This window comes from Poecilia mexicana, unplaced genomic scaffold (genome assembly GCF_051168715.1).
Source record: "Poecilia mexicana isolate PSO_F unplaced genomic scaffold, ASM5116871v1 scaffold_3, whole genome shotgun sequence".
Taxonomy (NCBI): Eukaryota; Metazoa; Chordata; class Actinopteri; order Cyprinodontiformes; family Poeciliidae; genus Poecilia; species Poecilia mexicana.
The window spans coordinates 22,961,296-22,983,734 of NW_028263372.1; the positions used below are offsets into that span (position 1 = coordinate 22,961,296).

Consider the following 22,439-nt stretch of genomic DNA (forward strand, 5'->3'; position numbering starts at 1 on the left):
AAAAACATATTTCCAATGGTCGGTTTTAGTATGGTTAGCCTCCTGCAATTAGAAGCAGGCTAACCTTCAGCGTGTACGCCTCAAAACATCGGCGAATGATGTTAAAAAATGCCTATGTTCTTAGCAATTATCTAATTAATTTCCAGTGTTTACCAGGCTGGTTATTATTACTTTTTTGTCACCATATCAGATTTTTATATTCTTTAATTTAGACTTGAAAGAAATTCTGTGTGGCTGTCCAATAATTATTTTTTTCTTTCTCAGGCCAAATAATCTTTTCATCCTTCTCTTGGGAAAAATATTCTGAGCTAATTTCTGTCATGATCAAAGTCTATCCTTTCTCTGCAGTTAGGACCAAGATCCCCATAATCTAATAGATGTGATATTTAGAGTGATAAGCAATTACTGCTTAAAGAGGTGCTATATATTTTCAACCATTTATTTTCTGCTTTAAGCAAGGAATCGTCAGAGATTTCACACATCTTTATCTGGCGTCCTTTCAAATTCACTGTGCAAATTGGAGTCATTTCTGAGATATTCCTCGAAGCTTTAAGAAATCTTTTAGCTTAGATCTGATGATGCACAAGAAAAATCATAGCAGCATGAGAAACCACACCAAGAACTGCTAGAGCTCTTGTGGTTAGCACTGTCACCCAACAAGCAAGAAAATTACAGATTTAAATTCCTGTGTGCTCATCTTGTACACGTGGGGCTTTTTTTAAAGTGCTCCAGCTTCATCCCCCAGTTAAAAAAAAACGTTTTCTAGGATAGTTAGTGGTTCCAAATGTACCATTGAGCTTGCATGGGTCTTTGTTTCATCTGTCACTGCCTTTGTTTTGTCACTTATCTGGAGAATAAAACTCTTTGAAGCCTAAGAGGGCTCACATGCCCTCCAACCTCCCAGGGACCTTCATGAAAAGGCCCCCACTCAACCCTGCCAGGATAAGCGGGTTTAGATAGTGGGTTCATGAATGAACTATTTGGTTGATCTAACAAACTAGCAGAATGCTCATCAGCTGTTAGCTAACACGTTAACAGACTACAAAAGGTTCTAGTTTGGTAAAGCTCAGCAAAAGCTCACGTCTGCTGACCGATGTGATGCCACCTTAGAGTATACATGTCTCCTGCCTCTGTTTTTAAAGGTGTGTCATACAAGCTGTATATATGATTAAAACAAAAAGTGTCACAGAGAGCAAAACATCATCTTCATTAAAGTTTGTATGTGTGTATATTATTGTATTTTAGCTCTAACATAACTGCACACCGGTGCACAAATCAAGTTCCACAAAGATATGGATGAACAGATTTGGGAAATTGAGTGGCTTGCACAGAGCCCTGACTTAAACTTGATTGAGTACCTTTGGAATGAATTAAAACAGGGCTGGTGAGCCAAGTCATTTTGTCCAACGTCAATGCAGGCAGCTGGATGTTTCCAGAAAGCTGTTTCTTTTTAAATGCTTGTTTATGGTTCCAGTGCAAAATGTAGGATGGAATCGTGATATATTCCCTGATTTTTTAATCAAATAGCCTTTTTCCTTTAAAAAAAAAAAGAATAAAACATCATCTCAACTGTATTCATGTCAAACAGGTGGATGTCCCACAGGCACAGTGCTCATTGTGTTTATTCTTTGTGTTTCATTAATATTTCATCATCTATTGCTTGTTACATAGGGACTGGATGCTGGGTGTGCTATGGCTAGGGGTTGGGAAGGAACTGTTTTAATATTTTTAATGAGTTAACTTGTTTCCAGATACAATTTTTCAAGATAGTAATTGTCTGTTCAACCAAATGTGATTTATATTTGGAGGTTTCATTGTATTCATAAAGGGATGCTAAAGTTCATGTGTGCAGATTAGTGTATGATTGGGTAAATGTACCAACAGAACCAAAAAGATTAGGCATTGAAAAATCATAATCTGGTCCTTTACCATGAATGTACAAGTTTGAAGGTTTAAACATATTCTAAGCCCGGATTTACACTGCATGCATCTCTGTTCTGCTGCACACTTTGCTGATAAGGGAATCATGAACGGATCTGATGTAATTTACACTATGTGAGACTCCGCTCCTCTGCGAACCTCAGAAGTCCTCCAAGAAGCATGTGTGGGAAAAGAGAGATTGTACGATAAAGCCAGTGATAAAAAGGATGAGTGTCATCATAAAATACTCTGCCTCAATTCAAACGCACTGAATTGAGCAAGAGAACTTGACTTAATAGGTTTCAGAATTATACACATTTGTGTGTATGCATAGACATAGGTAATAGATGCTGACAGTATAAATGTACCCATATTTTCGTTAATGTGGCTAGTATTTTGAGCAAACGCAGTCTGTCTTGGTGAATTATTTTGAAAATACGGATGCTGTACTTGTGAATTTTCCTGTTGGTGTGGTGTGATTTTTGAAGATCGAGTCCAGACCTGTTCTGGTGTCTGGCAGAAAATAAGATCTATTCTAATTTAGACAGATGGTGATGTGGAGGTGTTGCGCATGGCAGTTATGCAGAGACAGTGTAAAGTTCTCATTGACTATGACTGGTGTGTATTAATGTGGGGTCCTTTATGTGGTGGAACGGAGATAAAATAACTGCCATGGTGCACCAGAGCGTCCAGTGGACATTGGAGACATCTTTTATTGCTTTTTCTATGTTAAATATAGTCCATGAACTATCACATTTGCTCAGTCCGCCATATTTGTTTACTCTGAAGTCACGTTTGGCCTCAAGAGGTTTTGCAAGATTTTCCGACTGACATCTAAGTAAATCAATTTGTGTGTAGTGTGCTGCTTCTGCTGTGTGGCTGTACATCACAAACTTTAGGACCAAACATGTTAGCGTCATGTGCGGTTTATTTGGTTTTGAATGGAATTACTGAAAACAATGATACTGTGAAAACTGTAGAATTTTTTTAACTATGGTATACCTTGAAACTGGTACCCAAACTCAAGGTACATCATGAGATTGCCTATATATAAATGTTTGGCACAACTTTTCCTGAACACTGTTCCAGATTATAGAATTCCTTGTACCTGTCTTCATGTTAAACCTGCTAAAATGTGTCAGACTGTCTCTGGACATATCTCAGCATACTCTGCATTTTGATTCATGACTGATATGGCAAACACGGGCTTCTCTTTTGTGAGGCTTAGTCTCTAGCACTTGGGGAAGGTTTTGGATTACAGATCTCATTCTCTATTCATTCTCTTGAATAAATGCATAGTATTTGCATCCCAAATTTGTGATGTTTAGATGAATTGATTTTCTGAAATCTCTGCATTATTTCTTACACCAACTTGCATGATAAAACCACAAGTACAATTTCCATTCCTGTGGTGACAGTTTTCAGTCTATTCTTTTATTCAAATGTGACTTGCATGTAGTAACACTTTATGCTTTCAGATGCTTTGTGCACAGTAAAAGCAGTAAAAAGTTTTATTGACAAAATATGGAAAAACCAAGAACTTCAGCAGAAAAAGTTCCTATGTCACACAGAAGCCTAACAGAGTAATGTTCATAAACAACGTGTGCCACACTTTGGAAGAACAGTTTAGAAAAAGTTCAAACAGAATCTATTTGTGAAGTACGGCTGGAATTATTGATGTTATCAAATCTCACCTGCACAAATTTCACCCCAAATCAAGAGGTTACAAAAAGCCCGTTATAGATGCGTGGGGCTCATAAAATACACAACTGACATCATTTTTAAGTTTGGTTACATGTGCAGCTGAACACATTTCTGACCACAAGCATTAGACTACCCTACTGAACAAGCACTAAAACATGTGAGAAAAGGAAGTAGCTTCTCACTACATCAATCAATCAATCAATCAAATTTTATTTGTATAGCACATTTCAGCAGCAAGGCATTTCAAAGTGCTTTACATGATTTTCAAAACATCGTTTGACAAGGAAACAGTGAGAAAGAAAAATAAAAAGAAAGTAAAAAGAAAGGATGAAATCGTTAAAAAGATTAAAAACATCAAATACGTTGAAAGCATTAATTGCCATAAGCAACTCTAAACAGGTGGGTTTTAAGCTGAGATTTAAAGGCACCCAGTGTTTCAGCTGTTTTACAGTTTTCTGGAAGTTTGTTCCAAATCCGTGGTGCATAGAAACTGAATGCTGCTTCTCCTCGTTTGGTTCTGGTTCTGGGGATGCAGAGCAGATCAGAACCAGAAGATCTGAGGGGTCTAGACGGTTGGTACAGCAATAACAGATCTTTAATGTATTGTGGTGCTAAACCATTCAGTGATTTATAAACTAGCAACAGTATTTTAAAGTCTATCCTCTGAGCTACAGGGAGCCAGTGTAGGGACTTTAAAACTGGTGTTATGTGCTCTATCTTCTTGGTTTTAGTGAGAACTACATGCAAAACTATTGTAAACAACATAAACATCAAGCAACTGTCATTACAGCCAACTTCAATGTTGCACTAGACTTACATGAAGAGAACGTATTCGCTGCTACTGATCTGTGTATCCAATTGCCTAGTACTTGACGTCATGCATTTTGATATCTACAGTAATTATAATCAGTTATTGTGAAAAAAATATGAAGCGTACTGTGCGAGTTGTAAACATGAATAAGTGTGTATCTAATCAACAATTAAACAAGAAAAGATAGGAGTTATGCTAAAACAAAATTGAAAGTCAAACAATGTATGTTTTTCTTCATCACAGCTAATTAAAGTTAAGCACGACCGGTAACGGGTTGACCGGACTTACTAATCAAAGGCAATAGAAGTCAGCCACAAGTATATTGTCAATGAGAAATATTGATGATTCTTTTACGAAAAGTTAAGAGTTTGTAACATACATGTAATCCTCAAGAGCAGCGTTACAGTTTTGACTAGTTTATTGTATCATACTTTCCATAATGGCCCCTCAGTTAAACTACAAATCCATTTGGACAGCATTAGGTCAAGCCTTGCAATCCCAGTGTTTGCCCTTTGAAGCATTTCAAGCTGAAACCTGGGTGAACATTTAAACTACCAAGTGAAAAGCCAGAAACAAAGAGAATCTGAAAATACAGAGGCAGATGTGCTTTTGTTTATTTAAAACCTCAGGCTACTTAGTACCGAATGCACAAATCGATTTGCTGACAGGGAATCTCAGAAATTGAAGTTTGAACTTGCCAGTAATCTGTTTAATACAGACGAGAAACAATTCAATCAAAATCATTTTAATGTTTCATCAGTGACAAGGTGTCCAAGCAGGACAAAGACTGGTGATTCATGCTTGAAATTACCCAACTGCGAGTTGTTTGAACTTGGTTCAGTAGTGAAATATTCCATGACTCAAAGCCTGATCTCAAACTGATCTCAAAATATGATTTAATTTACAACCATGAAAAAATATTAGGTATGCAACTGGCCTTTTATTTTAGGTAGTTATAACCAATTTGTTCTGCTTTCTAATAAGATTTGGAAAAGTTTGCGAATATTTCTGTATGAATATTTTCACAAAAATATTGGAAAACGTGTTAAATTAAAGTCCTTAGCAGGGCCTGCTGTCGAGAAACGTCCTCACAGCATGACAGTACCACCACTATGCGTCACAGTGGGGATGGTGTGTTTGTGGTGATGTGCAGTGTTTGGTGTCCACCAAACTTAAGTGTCTTATCTGATGTGTCAAAAAGCTCCATGTTGGTCCCATCAGACCAATAAGATTTCTTCCACTTGACCATGGAGTTACTAATTCCTTTCAGATGTCACCCAGCTAGCAAATACAATTTGCCTGTGTGTAATTTAATCCTAGTATAATCTCAGTTTTACGAAGAGATTTACTTCCCATACACAGGTGGGATAGTTGAGAGGAGTTGACATGAAAACTATTTGCATGCACAGAGCAAATGCCTCAATGGGAAGAGATGCAAAAAGAAAACCTGCAATAAAACAAAAATTCAAGCTGGCCACAGCAAATATGTGGAAGTGGGGACATTGGTCAGATGAAATAAAAAATAATCTTTTTGGCCTTGTTATGGTCTGGCTCTTAAACCATAGCAACGCATGGGATAACTTCAAAGGGAATTTATTTAATAAAAATCATAACTGATTGGGGAAGAAAGTGAGAAAGGGGAGAGAGTGGCAGGGAGACAGAAAGAATGAGCTGCTTAGTCAGAGAAAGTGGTGCATCTTAAGGTGGATCTGACTTCATCTGGAGACACTGGCCAGCTGTCTCCACTTCCAATCAGCACCAATTAAGGAGTCCAAAACATGGATGTTAGAGACGCAACGGAAAAGGTCTTGGGCCGTAACAGCATATATATAAATCACTTTATGTGGTGGGAATAGAAGACACAGAATCACCAGAGCAAAATATGGAGGCAGCATTATGCTGTGTGGATGCTTCTTTACAACAAGTTAGTGTCAAGTGGTCAGATCTGAAGGGAAGATTGAGAATGTGTGTAAAATTTCTTCAAATGCTGGCAAAGCTGGTAGACAGACCTGAAAATCTTGCGGCTGCATCTGTTTCCACTAAGCACAGAGTCAGGGGAGCTGACCACAAATGCACACTGCACTTTGAAATGCTTATTTGTGGAAAACAACGAAAAAAAAATCTTTGAATCCCCTTTGCAAAAACAAAAACAAACAAAAGTAAACGTAAAAGACAATTGCAGTCACTAAGCTTGATCACTGTTTACGTGTAAACAGCAAGAGAAAGAAAACACACTCAGTCAATTCTGATGTTTCCACAATGTACTACTATGAGGCTTCCTGCATATGAAGCTTTCTGCATATTTCACAGCTGTAGAAAAATGATCCCCTGCAACTCGTTAGTGCAATATTTGGCCATACTGGAGATAGGAAAGGTCAGAATCTACAAATGATCATTTCTTCTTCACACTGAGAAAAACACCCGTATCCCCAAGACATAGTGCAAACGATTAGCAGAAAGCACCATGGGAGTCACCTGTTGCATTACTCATTTTGGTCAATAAGCAAACAAACTGAAAAGCTACTTGAAATCCTTTTTAGCAAAAGAATGCTAAAATTAGCCGTTCTAATAATTCTTAGCCATTCTCCATCAAGCCATTCTTAATGGAGTTGGTCATAAAATGACGAAAAACATTACACTGAAGAATCTTCTACCACAAGACATAATGAGTAGAGAGATCCACGTAAAAAAAACACAATGAGCACAAAGGACACATTTTAAAAGCTTCCCCTGGTTGATTTTGATTTGGTTTCTTTTTTTTAATTTCCAGTCCAGTCAATGTTGGTCATATCTACCTGGGTAAGTTGGAAGTCATTACTCTGGTTTGGATTAACAACACCAGTACCATATGGGCTTCAGCAGGATTGCCGTTAAAATAGAATATGTTTATAATTATTACATAAATTCCTAAAATTGTTTAACAAAATACAATAGTTAGAGTCAGTTAAGAACTTATTACATGGAATTAATGAGAGGTTTGTTAGGATTTTATTGTACTTCTTAAGCTTGTTTTTAAAGATTAATTGTGATTTATGCTGAACAGTGCTTTGTGACTTTTGTCAGTGAAAATGGCTTAATAAATAACCTTTATGTACTTACTACTTACTTTGCTGTGGTCCATTATTCAAAATATAGTTTTATTTTTTTTCTTGTTAAAATCTGATTTACACCACCCACCAAAGAAGAGAAATTGTCAAGATGACACAAAGCTTTTTTGTTTATTAGCTTAAGATTTTGAATTTGTGAGCCACAGAACTCAACACATGAGATGACTAATGCTGTGATTAATGGTGCATTTTCTTCAGATCAAATAGGCACAAAGCTATGCCTGCTTGATCACTCTGTAATTTTGATTTCTATTCTGAATACAAGCACATGTCTAAGTATGGAAATGAGTCTGCAGTGTGCTTATAGACCTTAGGAAACTGCTCCACCTGTCTTAACCCCAACATGCTCCTCGAAAGCAGAAAATAGTACTTTTACTTGAGATGGCAAGAACCAGAGCAAAGTTATTTCCTGCCACGGCATTTCATACCTCACAAAAACTGAAGTTTTTAAGGTTCCGCCAACTATGGCATTTGTATATACTAGTTTTCAGACACCATGCAAGAAAAAGGTTCTGTTAAAAAGATGTATGAAAAAAAGCTACAAGAACTCCTTGATCTGGGTGCAATAAGAGATTGTCATATTCTTCATGCAACCATGAGAGAGAGAGAACTACTTTCTTTCCGTTCTTGCAGGGGAGGGCTGCTCTGTGGGGTGGAAACTTGTCTGAGGACTGAGCTCAAAGGTGGAGCCTCAGGTAAATAGGTGGTACATTGTATAAGTAGGGGTTTATAGGCATCTCTGAATGGCTGCCACAGGAGATTCAAGGATTTCTCAAACATGGATGAATGAGCGAAAGCAACAACACTCCTTGTATGTTTTTGATGGAGGCATTACGTTATGATACAAAATTGACTTTTTGTAGCTTTCCAAGTTCAATCTCATTTAGAGGAATCCCCTGCATGCTAGATTTAGACTGCACTGAAACTAGCCATAAAGTACACCATCTCAACCAGGTCTTGGAAAGATTATTAGGGCTAGATAAAAATTAACAAGGCTTTATATTAGGATAGCATTTGTTGCTCAGTATTGAGTTGAGGATAGAAAAATGTGTGGCATAATGGTGGTGGTCATAGGAATATCCTACCAGAGAACCCACCCACCCAAACAGTCATTTACAACTGAAGTACTGCATACCGTAATACTGCTATGACTGCTGGAATTTGATCTATGGTGCTGATCTAAAAATTATTTTAACATGTTTGCAGGAAGCAGAACGGCATGCTCGCCATGGCACTCTGCTCTACGAAAAGGCGTGACGTACTGGTGTTCCAATAGCTTTACGTAAGGACTATACAAAATAAATCTCCTGTTTTCTCCGTATGTTTTGTGAAATAAGTTTTGTTTTCTGTAGCCACTTCACAATGGGCTAAAAAATTCATAAGTGACATTTGTGGAGTATTCCACATAGAAAACAAAAAAAATCAGCATGAGATACTCGGTATGGAATTTGGATATACCATCTCAAGTCAAACATTGAACTCTTTCCAAATTTCATTCAGTGACAAAGTGTTCAAGTCAAATTCTTAACCATAGTGTCTGTCTCAGGACCTGGCTAATCTCAGTTCCTTCAGTCTTTAAGTTGCATCCATTTGACTACATCTTATTGAAGCAGTTGTTATGACAGAGCTAAAAAAAGACAGCTAATGACCTAAAGTTAAAACTTACCAATCTCCTACGAGGAGTTCAATTAATTCAAGATGTCCTTGTACAAAATATTCCACCTTATTCCTTGCCTGCCAGATGACTTGAAAGGTCAAATTAATATGAAATGTATGAGTGCCATCTGAGTATATGTGCATTTTTTTTTAAAGTCAAATAGCTAAACAATGTGAAACAAACATAAACCAAACACACACACAGGAGTACTTTTGGAAAGTTAGGTTTCACCTTTAACCCCCCAAAGCTGCTGTTCAGGCTAACTATATAGCAAAATGTAGTCTGGTGAAAAATCTCGACGACAACTGAAAATGTGACATATCAGGTAATTGCCAAGTTCCTTCTACAGTGCGCAGGAGTGGAAAACTTTGAAAATTTATTGTGATTTCTTTAAAATGCTCAATTATATTACTTAATTTAACAAGGACACACTGACAAAGCTAAAGGACGTTTTTAAAGTAAAGTTCACAAGTAAAGAGGTTCTAAGCACAACCATGGGAAAAATGAGCAGCCCCTGATCTGTCTCAAATGAATGACTTGCAGCAGTGGTGTTCAATGTCAGCCCTTGGGGTAAATATAATCTAGATATTTTCTCTGGTTCAACACATCTGAATCAAAGGATGTTTCCTTGCCAGACCTCTGCAGAACTTCACAGCGAGTTGTTGAGCCAATTCAGCCATTTAAATCCACTCTGTTGGAGGAAGAAACTGGCCCTCGAGAACTGGAAATGGACACCACTGGCTTAGTGCTTTTGGAAATGCATTTGCATCATTGCATGTTAATCAATTACTATGCATTATAATGTTCATTTGTTTATGGCGTCATCAGATGAGCTCCTTCGTAATATTAATGAAAGAAATGATGAATCCTTGTGATGGTAAAGAAAAAACATGACAAAACCAGAAATAAAATCTCACTTCAAAGGTAGCAAGACAGAATTAATTTTGTATAGCGGAAATACAAAAAAAAAAATTGTGTCAAAGTAACAATATATATGTGTACAAAACACATACCTGAGTAATAAAGTATTAGCAGTGAAATTGTGAAGTCTGTTTGTACACACTTTAAAGCCTTTTTCATTAATCGTTTCTTAAAGCAGAAAAACGATACAAGAAGACAGCAGCGTCATTCATGCTTCTGCTTGTGAGTCATAGCTATACATAAGGATCTTTCAAATTAAAAATGGCCTAAAAGCCTTTCATAATGTGCAACAAAGAAGGCTTAGTTCAAAGGACACTATCCACTCTAAGCCTTGGTGATAAACTCAAAATTAACTGACACCAAAAATTCGGACAATGACTCCCATCATTTTGCCCATGTTGGTATTTCTGGTGTTTGTAACGAACAAAAAGAAAAGTATTGTCATTTCGGCTGTGTAAAGGTGCATCTTCAACCACGTCCATGCCTCCAGCAAGCAATCGTTTCTCAATAGCCAGGCGTTCAGACCCTTTGTACGAAGCGAAGGATAGCTAACACAGGCTATGCTCATGTTCTTTTACGACGCTGCACTACATGTACAGTCTGTAGGTTGGAGTCATGTGACCTATCCAGTTTGTAGCAAGAAGTGAAAGAGATGGGGAGGTTGATAAAATGTGTTAAAGTCCATTTATCGTTATCAAGGTTTTCAAATTGATTTTAGACCATATCGCCCAGGCCTACTCCTCTATTTATATAAATATTAAAAATGCAATTATTAAGCCTTTATTGGTTAATACCAAATCTGTAATTACCCCCCCCCCCCAGTCTCATCTGCTAATTCCAATTTTATTCCATTGCTTTTCGGAGGAATAAAACATGCAATTTTACTGTACGTGGGGAAAAGAAATACATTATAATACATTTTGTGTTTACAGACTGAAAAAAGTGGGAGTTTGAGGTCAAATGTATTATCACGTATCACAAAACCAGTTCCCAAGCAAACAATACAACACATGCAGAATGCAAAATGCAGTAAAAGAAAAACTATTTAGTATCTCACGTAACTTTCAAGGAAAGGTAAACCCTCCCCCCAAAACTCTCAAATAATCTAGCAAATATTTGAATGATTCTATGGTCTGAGCAGTATGGCTATGTCAACAATCTTGGGGCAGCCACACCCGATGCTCAGTCACCTCTACTTTTTAATTTGATCTCAGAACATCAAGGGGAAACTAGTTGGCCTGGTAGTTTACACATTTAGCATTACAGGAAGTAAGTGTTAGGTGGTGTGCAGCTGTTGGCCCAGATATAAGTGTGGGATTAGTTGGCGAAGTACTAAAACTGGCATTTAACAAATGTGTGTGCGAGTACTGCAAAAGGGTTAATATAAGTACACATTTTATATGTCTGTGCTCCAATGAACCTGAGAAAGAATTATATCTTCAGCCTCTTAACAAGACCTACACGAGCCTCCCAATGGCATGTTTATTTTAATCAGGTGCTTTCAATGAAGGAAAGATGTCAAACTTGCAGAAGTATGGTCCCGAGTCAAAGAACTCGTCCATAATCAGCAGCTGTTTTTAATTTATTTTATTATTTTTACAAACTCCCAGACAAATAAAAAAATAAATCACAACATTTTGGATGGACACTGTCTTTTACTAGCCATAAAAATAAACAACTTTTACCAGCTATCAAGCACCACAGGCTTTTAGGCACATTCTTAGTGCAAGAAAAAAAAATCTTTAGCCTAATACACAAGTGGAAGTTACCCTCAAGGAATTTCCAAAACTGCTTCTCCCAGAAGTGCTTAAAGGAAAAGTAAGCATTGCAACTAATGTTTGTGAGAACAGCATCTAAACCTGGCCTCAAATACCCCTGTGTTGTCAGCAGTAAACTTAGACACAGAATAAAACTAGTAGGGCTGCAGCGATACACTTACCTCACAATACAATGCAATGTGCGATATTCTGCTCACGGTATGATATATATCACGACATTCAGCAAATGATACAATACAATTTGATATGATACATTTCTAAGATTTTCTGAAAGAGTTTAGATGGACAGGGTGATTTTGGTGACATTTTGTGGCTGTTCCATAGACTTGAATTGAATTAATTGAAATGGTGGTGTAATAAATGTTTCTGTTATGCATTTGCTTTGTTTAAATGTTAATTGTGTGGCTTTGTGGATATGGTTATGAAGAAAAATAACCTTTTATATTAGATATAGTGTAATTTTTCAATTTCATTTCATTATTTCATTAATTATAACAGTTTAATGTACATGTGCAACTGGGTAAAAAATGTCATGCGTGATAGCTGTCATTTAAATCATGTGGACTTGACATAAAACTCAAAGTACAATTTGACGTATCGATACTCGAGGATGAAAAATCGATACTTTCTGAGGAAAAAAATATTGATAAAATTATAATAACAGACAGACAGACAGGTTGGAAATACAACTTATATGGATTATTTGTACATAGATAATTATACAGGCACACTTCAAAAAAATTAATGCTGTGAGAAAGTTATATATGGTTTTGTCACTCAACTCAATATTTGAGTTCATTTCAATTATATTTAAATTGTCTAAGACACTGAATTTTGAGTTTTCATTAACTGAAAGCCATAATTATAAAAGCTACAAGAAATGAAGGTTTGATATGCCAAACTTCACTCTGTGTCCTTAATCTATATAAATTCAATTTTGGATTATGGATTTTCGTCATATTACAAATTATTTTAGATACGGTAAATAGACATTATGCATTTTAAATAAGCCCTAAAAGTAATTTTTTTTAAATTATATGTTATTGGTGGCCCAGATACTTTTAGTTTATTGTGTGAAGCATGTCTTCTACCTATACACTTCCAGAATATTCTCATTCTAAACAACATCTGTTTTGTTATCATATTGGAAGAGAAACAACTCAAACCAGCCTTTCCTCAGTTAGTTTTGAGTGCATTGGTTAAATCATGCATTTAAAAACAGAGAAACAAAATGCATACTTCACATAGTTAATGAAAACAATACCCATTTCTTATCAAAAACCATCAAAACCAGTGTTTGTTGCACAGGAAGATGTCTAATTTTGGTAGACAGAACTATAAAAGTTCTATTAAAAGTACTGCTCACATGACTGAGGCAAAGATTTATTCATAAAATAAACTACAATTGAATTTATCTCCTCTACATTAAAAGTGGATAACAAAGTATTTAGAACTGAGAACAATCAAAGTGGTATTGTTCTACGGTTTCATACATGAAACACACATTGAAATGCACATTTTAAAAAAATAGCAGGGTGAAAACTATGACCTAGTGTTTTTGACTTCATTTATTGTCCTTAACTCATCCTGCAGTATTTTCTATGGAGTTAAGAGATTATCTACATGAGAATAGGGAGAGCCGCAGCTATCTGCTGGACTTTTTGAGGCAAGTCTAAACAATGTGCACCACATCACATACAGGCTAATAAACGATGGAAAAGGCATGCTTGTTTGTCTGAAAAGAACGTCATCGCGCAATCAAACCTTCATCTCTGACAACATCTGACACCATAACAGGATAATGAGGCTAAAGTGCCAGGACTTCGGGTATTTTCTGTTTCCAGAGAGATGCTGCCGCGCACGAAGGGGCAGCGTGACCTTCCAATTTGGGGGCAACTTTTCCACCCCACGCTGCGAGAGTCACTATTTCACAAATACAGACATCGGCCAGCCGCACACTCCAACCACTTTTCAGCGCTCGCTAAATATAAACTGCCGCCTTGTTTTGCTTGATCTCGCCACACACTCACCCAACCAATAAACACTGTCATGACAAAACACATTTTGGTATGTTATATGCGCACCTTGAGAGCCCATCACTCAGTCTGTGGCAGCTCACCATGCCCGTCCGCTCAGCGCTGCTGCTGTCACTTTACCACGACTTTCAACTCGGCGACACACTGAGGAGTTCAGCCCCTCTATTACATCCTATTTACCACAGCCGATAAGAATCATGCTAAAGTATATCAGGAGCGACTTTAAGTAGAAGCATTAATAAAGCCGACCCCGTGTTTGTAAAGCGTGAAGAGGGTTAGTTTCGCCTGTTAAAGGGCTTAGGACACCGCTTTTTTACATACGTGACGCCCTTCCCTTTACTTCCTAATTCCATTATTCGTCAATATTACAGAGCATATTCCGTGGACGTGCTTTTATCCTACCTCGTAAAGATCTCCTGAAGCCATTCTGGGGTGCGGACAACGGCGGCGCGGCGTTCTTGCCTGCCCTGTTGGATTTTTTTTTGGACCCTACTCTCTCGGTGTTTCGGCGAAAGCCCCGATAGACGGGAATTAGCGAGCAGCCTTGTTATTCTGAGCAATCCGCAGTAGCAGATAGCAGACAGTGTCAATCGAGCCCGGCGCTGTGCGACGGATCGTTCCACACTTAAAACAAACAACCATCGGGGCGGTGCTGTTTACCCAGACCCAAGTGGAGGTCTGGAAATTAGTCCCCGGCTAAAGAATCCACAGCACTGATGGTCTGCATGCACCAAGCTCATCCGAGCTCTGTTGCAGTCCAACAACTCAGCGGGGGATATGTTAGATGTTCTGTATTTACTCACAGCAGCTGGAAGATCATTTCCTAATATTTACTCTACCTGCCCACTTTTCTGACCTGATATTCTTAATTTATTTATTTTTTTTAAAGTAACTATGCTGGGTACAGTGACTGGAGGCCAAATGGGAACCAGACCACCCATGTTGGCTCAGTGACATGTGCATCATTAATTTTAAATTTCCCCATCTAATTTTTTTTTTATTTAAATGTATGTAAATATGTTGGTAATTTTATTTTAGTGATATGAGTGAGATCACTGGGTGTTTGTGGGGTGTGATAGTATTGTTTAACCTTCTATAATAATAATAATAATAATAATAATAATAATAATAATAATAATAATGAAAAACTGGACTATGATTATGTGTTCCGATTGTACAGGAAATATATTAAGAGAAAGAAAATACATTAAATAAAACATCCAAAGATTGATTTTATTTTATTTGCTTATTCGTATTTTAAAACATACCTGTACAAAATTGAGCAGCATACAGGTGAATCTATAATAAAAAGTTCTTTTATTTCAGCAATTCAATTCAACAAGTGAAAATCACAGGGAGGTGGATTTCACTCTGTCAAACTCTTTTACACCCAATCAAACCCAAGCTTTAATTAATCATAAAATTAGATTACATATGGCAATAAAAAGGATGTTTAACCCAGAGAATGTTATGGCCATGTTATGTTCTACTCCACTGTATGGGCTGGACTGGTGACTTGAAGATACTCCAGCAGGCAGATAGTGACACCCACCAGGTGGGTAAACTGTAATCAATAACTGCAAAAGAAGCTGGGGGTTCACAGTGTGCTCCTTACAGGAATGGAAAATTGAGTTGAAGGAAAACATGTAGCTCCAAAAGCTGTACAATGAACAGGTACGATCACATTTCTACAGAGAGTTGCTAAGCAAGCCCATTCAGGAGTTTGGGGGATATTCTCTACATGTGGACTGTCATCTGATGATGTTGTTTCAGTTTGTTTTATCAAGTTTAAAATCAGTGCAGACACCTTCCCAGGAGATTTTCGAGCACGTCATGTTTTCCTCTGCTGGCAAGCTTTGTGGAGATGAGGAGATGATGATTTAATCTTTAAGAAGGACTTTGCACCCGTATTTCCTGCCGAAAGTGCCAATACCGTGTTTATTGACTTTTGGTATCACTGTGCTTGATCACTCAGCAAATACCTATCAGTCATGTTCATTGAGTTAGAATGTGCCTTCCAATGAGATTTGTTTGTCTGATTAAAAGTATCTTTTGAAAATAATAACTTTTAGGCAGGTATTAAGTATGTCATTTCACAAAGCAATTAATTACTCCTTTCCATTTGACTTGTCTTTTAGAGCTGTTATATATTCCACACTTTCTTCTCCACTCTGCTTTAACCAATAAATAAATTATGAAAAGAAACTAAATCACAACCCCTATCCTAACGTGAACCTATTTCATTTGACAGTTAAAAATCTAACAAAAAAATGCAGCAGCGAGTTTCAGGAAATGTTCTGTGTCTAGGAGAAACAAACTTGTTTCACTACGCTGGTACAGAAACCTGTGCAAATAAGCTCGCAGAAAATATTATACTTCTACTTTACAAGCCTCCAGATTTGCAGAAGAGACATACCTAATTCTCCGTATGAGACCAAAGTCAAAATACCAACCCCCAAAGTAGTTGCTAAAACAATCTGAAGACAATTTGAGAAGCTTCTCTGATGTTTTTGTTTTGTTTTTACATTTCATTTGACAATAACTGCAAATCTGTCTGTCTCCCTGCCAGCATGCCTAGGTGGGCCCCATGTGGGGGGCAAGGAGGGCTGATATATGGGTCCCATATGGGTTTGTCTGCGGGTTCCACGATGGCCCCACATGGGTTTGCCCATGTAGGGCCACAGCCCACATGGGCCCTACATGGGCCCTATATGGTGGTGGCCCACATGGGTTTGTCCATTTAGGGCCCATGTAGGGCCCATGTGGGCTGTGGCCCTACATGGGCAAACCTATGTGGGGCCATCGTGGAACTCGTGGACAAACCCATATGGGACCCATATATCAGCCCTCCTTTCCTCCCACATGGGGCCCACCTAGGCATGCTGGCTAAACAATACTCTTTCTCAAGCACATGTGGAAAATATTAACTAAAATTAGTCTTCTTTTCCTCATCAAACTAAAGTATTAATATACTAACATGACAGAAAATACTTCAAAACTCTCAGCTACTCAGGTCTTTTATGCTCCAATACATTATGTTTATTGCTACATTGTGGAGGGCAGATATTTAGAAGTTTTATCATCAATCTACAGTCACTGGCACTGGTGCTTCTCCTATGTCTATGAAATGCAGATACCTGTAATATATGTCTAATGCTGAGGAGGTTTCTTTGCTATGTATAGTATATTAGCAAAATCATTTCCCTTTAAACTTATATAAATTTGACTGACTTGCCATTCTTAATTCACAGCGTTCAACATGATATTTGCCCAGCCATTGCAGCATCAGCTGTTCTGAAGGCTTCTCACAAGTTATGCAATCAAATTGTTTGGAATTTTTCATCCTTCCTTCAGAAGCACAATTGTGAGGTCAGACACTGATGTTGGACTGGAAGCACTAGGTTCTAGTCTATTATCTAAATCACCCAAATGGTGTTTTTTTCTTGTGTCATAATAGGTGGTATTCCATTACAGTACCATGCTGGAATACACACTGCTGAAACAGACTGTTTCTTTCATAAATGTTGCCCTGCATCTGTATAGTGCTTGATTTTATACACCTGTGGGGATGGAAGTGATTTAAAATCCTAAAATCAGTGATCTGGATCAGTTTACTAATACTTCTTTCTGGATTGTGGCAGCGATATTGCGTTTAAATGAATAAAAAAGTGAGAAGTTTATATAGCACAATGGCATGATGTTGCTGCCACAATGTTTCCTATCTTGCAATATATGCTGGTATTTTGATGAAAGTAAGTCCCTCAGCATGCTATGTAATAATGGCAATTTAAATACTGGTTTAGATATACTTACATACAATAGACAAATTATGGTTGTACAATAATCATTTTGGTTTAAGTTTGAATTCAAATTAAATTTTGTTGTTTCAAAGTCTTTCACAAAGTTTAAACAGCATATTATCCATAATTTATACAGGAGGATTATAATCCCAGGGTGCTTTTACTATTTTAGCTAAATTAATTCTGGTTAGACTTCCTTGATTTTTCTATAATAATTACCCTAGTTCATTACATTCTACTAGACAGTTAAGTTCAAATATCTGGTAACTCACGAACAGTTCAAAATCTTCTAACACGACCAAGAAAATAATTACTACCATCAACTAAATCGCTAAAGAAATGCAAAAGGTATCAGAAGTTACTCCAAGGTTTATAATAAAGGATTGACTGAATGATGGTAAAGGGCTTTGAGAGGAACTATAGAGTCCTTACTACTAAACAGAATCATTTCTGTTTTGTTATAAGTTGAGAACATTTTGGAGAAAATAAATAAATAGGGAAAAATTTAATTTCAGATCCTCATAAAGAATGTCTGGGCATATTTCTCCAGTAATTCTTTCTGTATGTATAAAGTCTGCTTGTGACATATGTTGTAAGATTACCAGTTTAAGTGACTAACTGCAAGTGTGGAGTAAAACATTTGGCGGCGTAAAAAAGGCCTCAGAGAACAGGCAGAGAGTCTTAGCGCTGTCAATCAATGCTGCTGGATAAGCTAATAGCGGAGAAACTTACCGTTAATTCTGGATTTCATTACAACATCTAACAATTTGAAATGAAAAATCTGAAGCTCTTTTTAAAGATCCCAACTGTTGACAGCGGTTGTGGACTTTCATAGCAGATAAATTCTGATAAGCTAGTAAATCAAAAACCTCAGCTCAGCTATTTTATCTAGAACTATCATACATTGTTGTCAACTGAACATTGTGTTGCAAAGCCTAGACATAATGTACAAATCTTCCTGGAAACAGTTTAGATAAATCTTGAGCAACTTGAGCAACAACTACTAATATATGGCTGCGTATTATTTATACATCTCTTGAACTTCAAGGAGTTTTGAGTTTTATTGTTCAGTCTAGTTTAAAAGGAGCCTTTCAGTTTTCTAAGCAGCACATCTACTGTGTAATCTGACTCATACTTTATTATCTTTCCCCCAAAAGGCTGGCACATTGTCATCCCTTTCACTATCGCTCAGTTTTATTATCAGTAGTTGCATTCAGTAGTAAAACATTCATTCAGCAGCTTCAGTACGTGCATTTACATGAAACGCCAATGACACTGTACAGTACAAAGTAGCGTGATAGTGATGTTGAAGTTCTGATGTGTAAACATACTTGCTCAAAATGCTTAGAAATGTTTTTGGATGAGGAAATGTACTTTTCAATCGGGTCAGCTAAGAGCAACCATGGATAGAGTGGAAGAAAAAGTACAAATAAAATTGTGTTGGTTAAATTGAACTTAGTACTAAGCACATTACACCTCAAGTGAGCCCTTAAAGTGACAAAATGTTAGAAGTAATGAGGATGACTTTTAGTGAGCCTAACAGTGGCCCAAACAGGGGAGATGGTGGAAAGACAGACAGGAGATATTCTGTCAGAGTTTCAAAAGAAATGACATTATGGAGAAGCATTGTTGTGATGCTGGAGTTATGTTTCATATGTGCAGCATTTTTAAAACAACTGACAGTAAAAGTTACTTGACTGTGCGACAAAACGGCACTATGTGTCTAAACAACATATAATACCGTGCCTCTTTAAAAATGTGACACACACAAATTGTGCAGCAGCATTTGTTTATGTTACATTGAGAATAGTTTTAAGGTAAAAATAATTCTAGCAAGTACTTAATATCTATCTGATGAGCCTGAGGTGAATGCGGTTGTGGAGTGCGCCACAAGGGGCAGTATAGTGTAAAAGGCAGTAGGGTCTGCTAGACGGAGGGAACCTTCTTGTGAACCTTGAGGCAACTTCAAACCAGAGCATGCTGCTTCCCGTCTCATGGTTTCTCCTGTTGTTTCAGGTAATATTGGTTAAAAAGCATACAAAATCACAAATAACAGGACTGTACATGATTTCGGTGCTTTAAAACCAACTCATGTGTGGTTTTATCAAAGTTATACCATGTTAAAACAGAACGGCTAGGCTGTGCTTGTTACGCAGACATGGCGCTCCACCCTCACTTTTACTCTACTAGTAGTGTAGAATCCCATACGCTGTTATGGACTTAAGGTGTTACTGTTTTAAAAAGGAAATGGTTCTAGTAGCATTATTAGTTTCATTTGTACATTTAATATTATTATTGATTTGGAGAAATATAAACAAAGGATTGATTTGCAAACCAAGAAGAATAAATTGGGCATATTAAAAGTAAGCTCGCTATTGTATGGAAAGCTACAGACTTATCCAAGTGAAAGCACTATTTTTTTTAGTAATATGTGTTTATTAAAGCTAAAGAACATACATATAGAAATAGAAATGGTTATTTATTTTAAATATAATTATAAAGGAAATAGTAAATTATTGCATATAAATACAATTTTTGATGTATGTATAACATGCAAATGGCCATAAATGTATTTTTGAATACAAATTTGAACTGAAAGACACTATAAACCAAGGCTGCTCCGGTTTATTCGGGACCATTCTTCTGCTGCGGGTCTGCCACCCCCCCCCCCCCCGTGACAAAAATGATGTGAATTATCTGTATGGCCTGGCTAATCTTGCCTGAATAGAGCATCAGCCTTTATTGATGTAGGATTACATGCAATGTGTCCAGTCTTTTTATCATGACAACAGCCTCTACTTCTTGTCAAACCTCATTGGAATAGGAAAGGGATGATGTGGAGACATGTTGCCAATTCTCCTTTAAACACAACCACGAAGGGACTCGAACCCTCAATCTTCTGATCCGAAGTCAGACGCCTTGTCCATTAGGCCACGTGGTCCTGGGTTCTGCATCAGTGTAGTGATTGGAAGGCCAAGTCCTGAGCAGTTACCAAACCACTTAGGTCAAGTAAGATAACCTTTGAGAGGCACTGCAGTTAGCGGAAGCATCTGTGGTACTGCTGATATCCTTAAAAGAAATGAAATCTCAAGAGGTAAGCCATCTTAAATGGATGGTTCTTTGAAGAAGCTTGGAAAAATAATAGACTTGTAGTAGATTCCAATCAGTAATATCTCATGAAGAAATAGAAGAACAAAGAAAAAAAATAAGCCTAAACTTTGATTGGTGTAGTGTGTGGCCTAAATATTTTTAACAAACTGACTTTGCCTTGGCTTGGATTTGATAGGGACTCCACATCTTGAGACTTTTTTATGGAAGTGTTTAGAATTTTAAGATGCAAGTCAGAAAATTGTTCTTGATTTGGCTTGTCTTGCATGAACAACATGTCAGGCAGTCTGTGTTGATGAGTGCTCACATGAAATGTGTGCGTTTTTTTTTTTAAATCTTAATGTAATGTAGAGAAAGATCTTTGCTAATTGACTAACATGAACAGAAATATGAATGTAATATTGCAGAGATGCACTATCTGATACTTGTGTCGATCCTGTAAAAACAACCACGAAGGGACTTGAACCCTCAATCTTCTGATCCGAAGTCAGACGCCTTGTCCATTAGGCCACGTGGTCCTACTTTCCAAAGCCTGGGCTGTTTGAGTCATACAGGTACCAAGTAAGAAGCACAGAGGTACTGCATTTAGCTTAAGCATAGTTTGTACTCTTGACATTCTTGAAAAAAAAGAATCTCAAGGGCTAAGCCAATTTGAAGAAAAAAAGAGCTAATTTTAGGGTAAGTTGTGTAACCTTTACAGCTCAAAAGGTGTAAAGGCACAAATGAGGTGGTCCAGGAAAACTCATTCAGAAGTTCTACCATGATCCGACACATATGTATTTAAAAAGTTGTTCCGTTTATAAACCAGAAGTGGATAAAATGAAATACAGCAAAAAGACTCAAAAATAAAAGGTAGATGTAGGGAACTGCAACTAAAGGGAATACAAATAAAAAGTTAAAATCATATTTTAAAATGTTAACAGCAAATACAGTACTTTGGGCCTCCAAAGAAGGAAAGTAAAAGAAGCTTGAGGCAAACTGAGCCAAGTCAACAACAACGAATGAGTGAACCAAAGCGAGAGTGTGCGAAAGACAGCAGAGAGTGGGGATGATGGTTCTTAGAAGTAGAATGACAGCAGTGAACATCATGAGGGATGACATGGTAAAGAGTTTGACTGACATTGACAGGCACATGAAGGACAACCTGAGGTTCACAGCGAAAAATAACAGGGACCTAACTTAAGCAGGTTGGCTGACCTGAGAGTGTCTCGCTGCAGTGGAAGACAGAACAATTTGGAGAGAAAAGATTCGATTACTGCAGTGTTGATAAAGTAATGATGAGCAGGTGGGATGACAGCAGATCGCTCACTAGCAGGAGACGGTGTCCATGCTCAGGGGCATAAATAAAGCAGAGATGGACAAAAGCAAACCAAGAGACACGCTCTCAGCTAGAAAGAAGGGCAAAAGACATAAAAAGAGAAACAAATGTATCTAGGAGTCAACGTAGCACAGCAACATCAGGTAAAACATTTTTTTGTCTATTAATCTGTATACCTGCTGCAGTTTTTGTCTTTGAATCAGTTTACAGATTCATCCTTTTCACAGTCTGATCCGATCTGTATTCGAAACATCCATATAACTTGAACATTTAAATGGG

The 22,439-nt window shown here is 37.4% G+C and overlaps 1 protein-coding gene and 2 non-coding genes across 3 annotated transcripts in view; all 3 read right to left on the minus strand.

Annotated features, from left to right (window-relative positions):
* Positions 1 to 14,635, minus strand: part of LOC106921992 (chromodomain Y like 2) — a 34,406-nt gene extending 19,771 nt beyond the window's left edge. The window contains exon 1 of the mRNA XM_014994045.2: positions 14,337 to 14,635. Coding sequence (XP_014849531.2) covers positions 14,337 to 14,360 — 24 coding nt within the window. The 5' untranslated portion in view covers positions 14,361 to 14,635. The remainder of the gene's footprint in view (positions 1 to 14,336) is intronic.
* A 5,967-nt stretch (positions 14,636 to 20,602) lies between these two features.
* On the minus strand, positions 20,603 to 20,675 carry trnar-ucg (transfer RNA arginine (anticodon UCG)). Its single transcript has one exon. It is a non-coding gene; the product is annotated as a tRNA-Arg (tRNA).
* A 612-nt stretch (positions 20,676 to 21,287) lies between these two features.
* trnar-ucg (transfer RNA arginine (anticodon UCG)) lies at positions 21,288 to 21,360 on the minus strand. The gene has a single exon. It is a non-coding gene; the product is annotated as a tRNA-Arg (tRNA).
* Between the last annotated feature and the right edge of the window lie 1,079 nt (positions 21,361 to 22,439).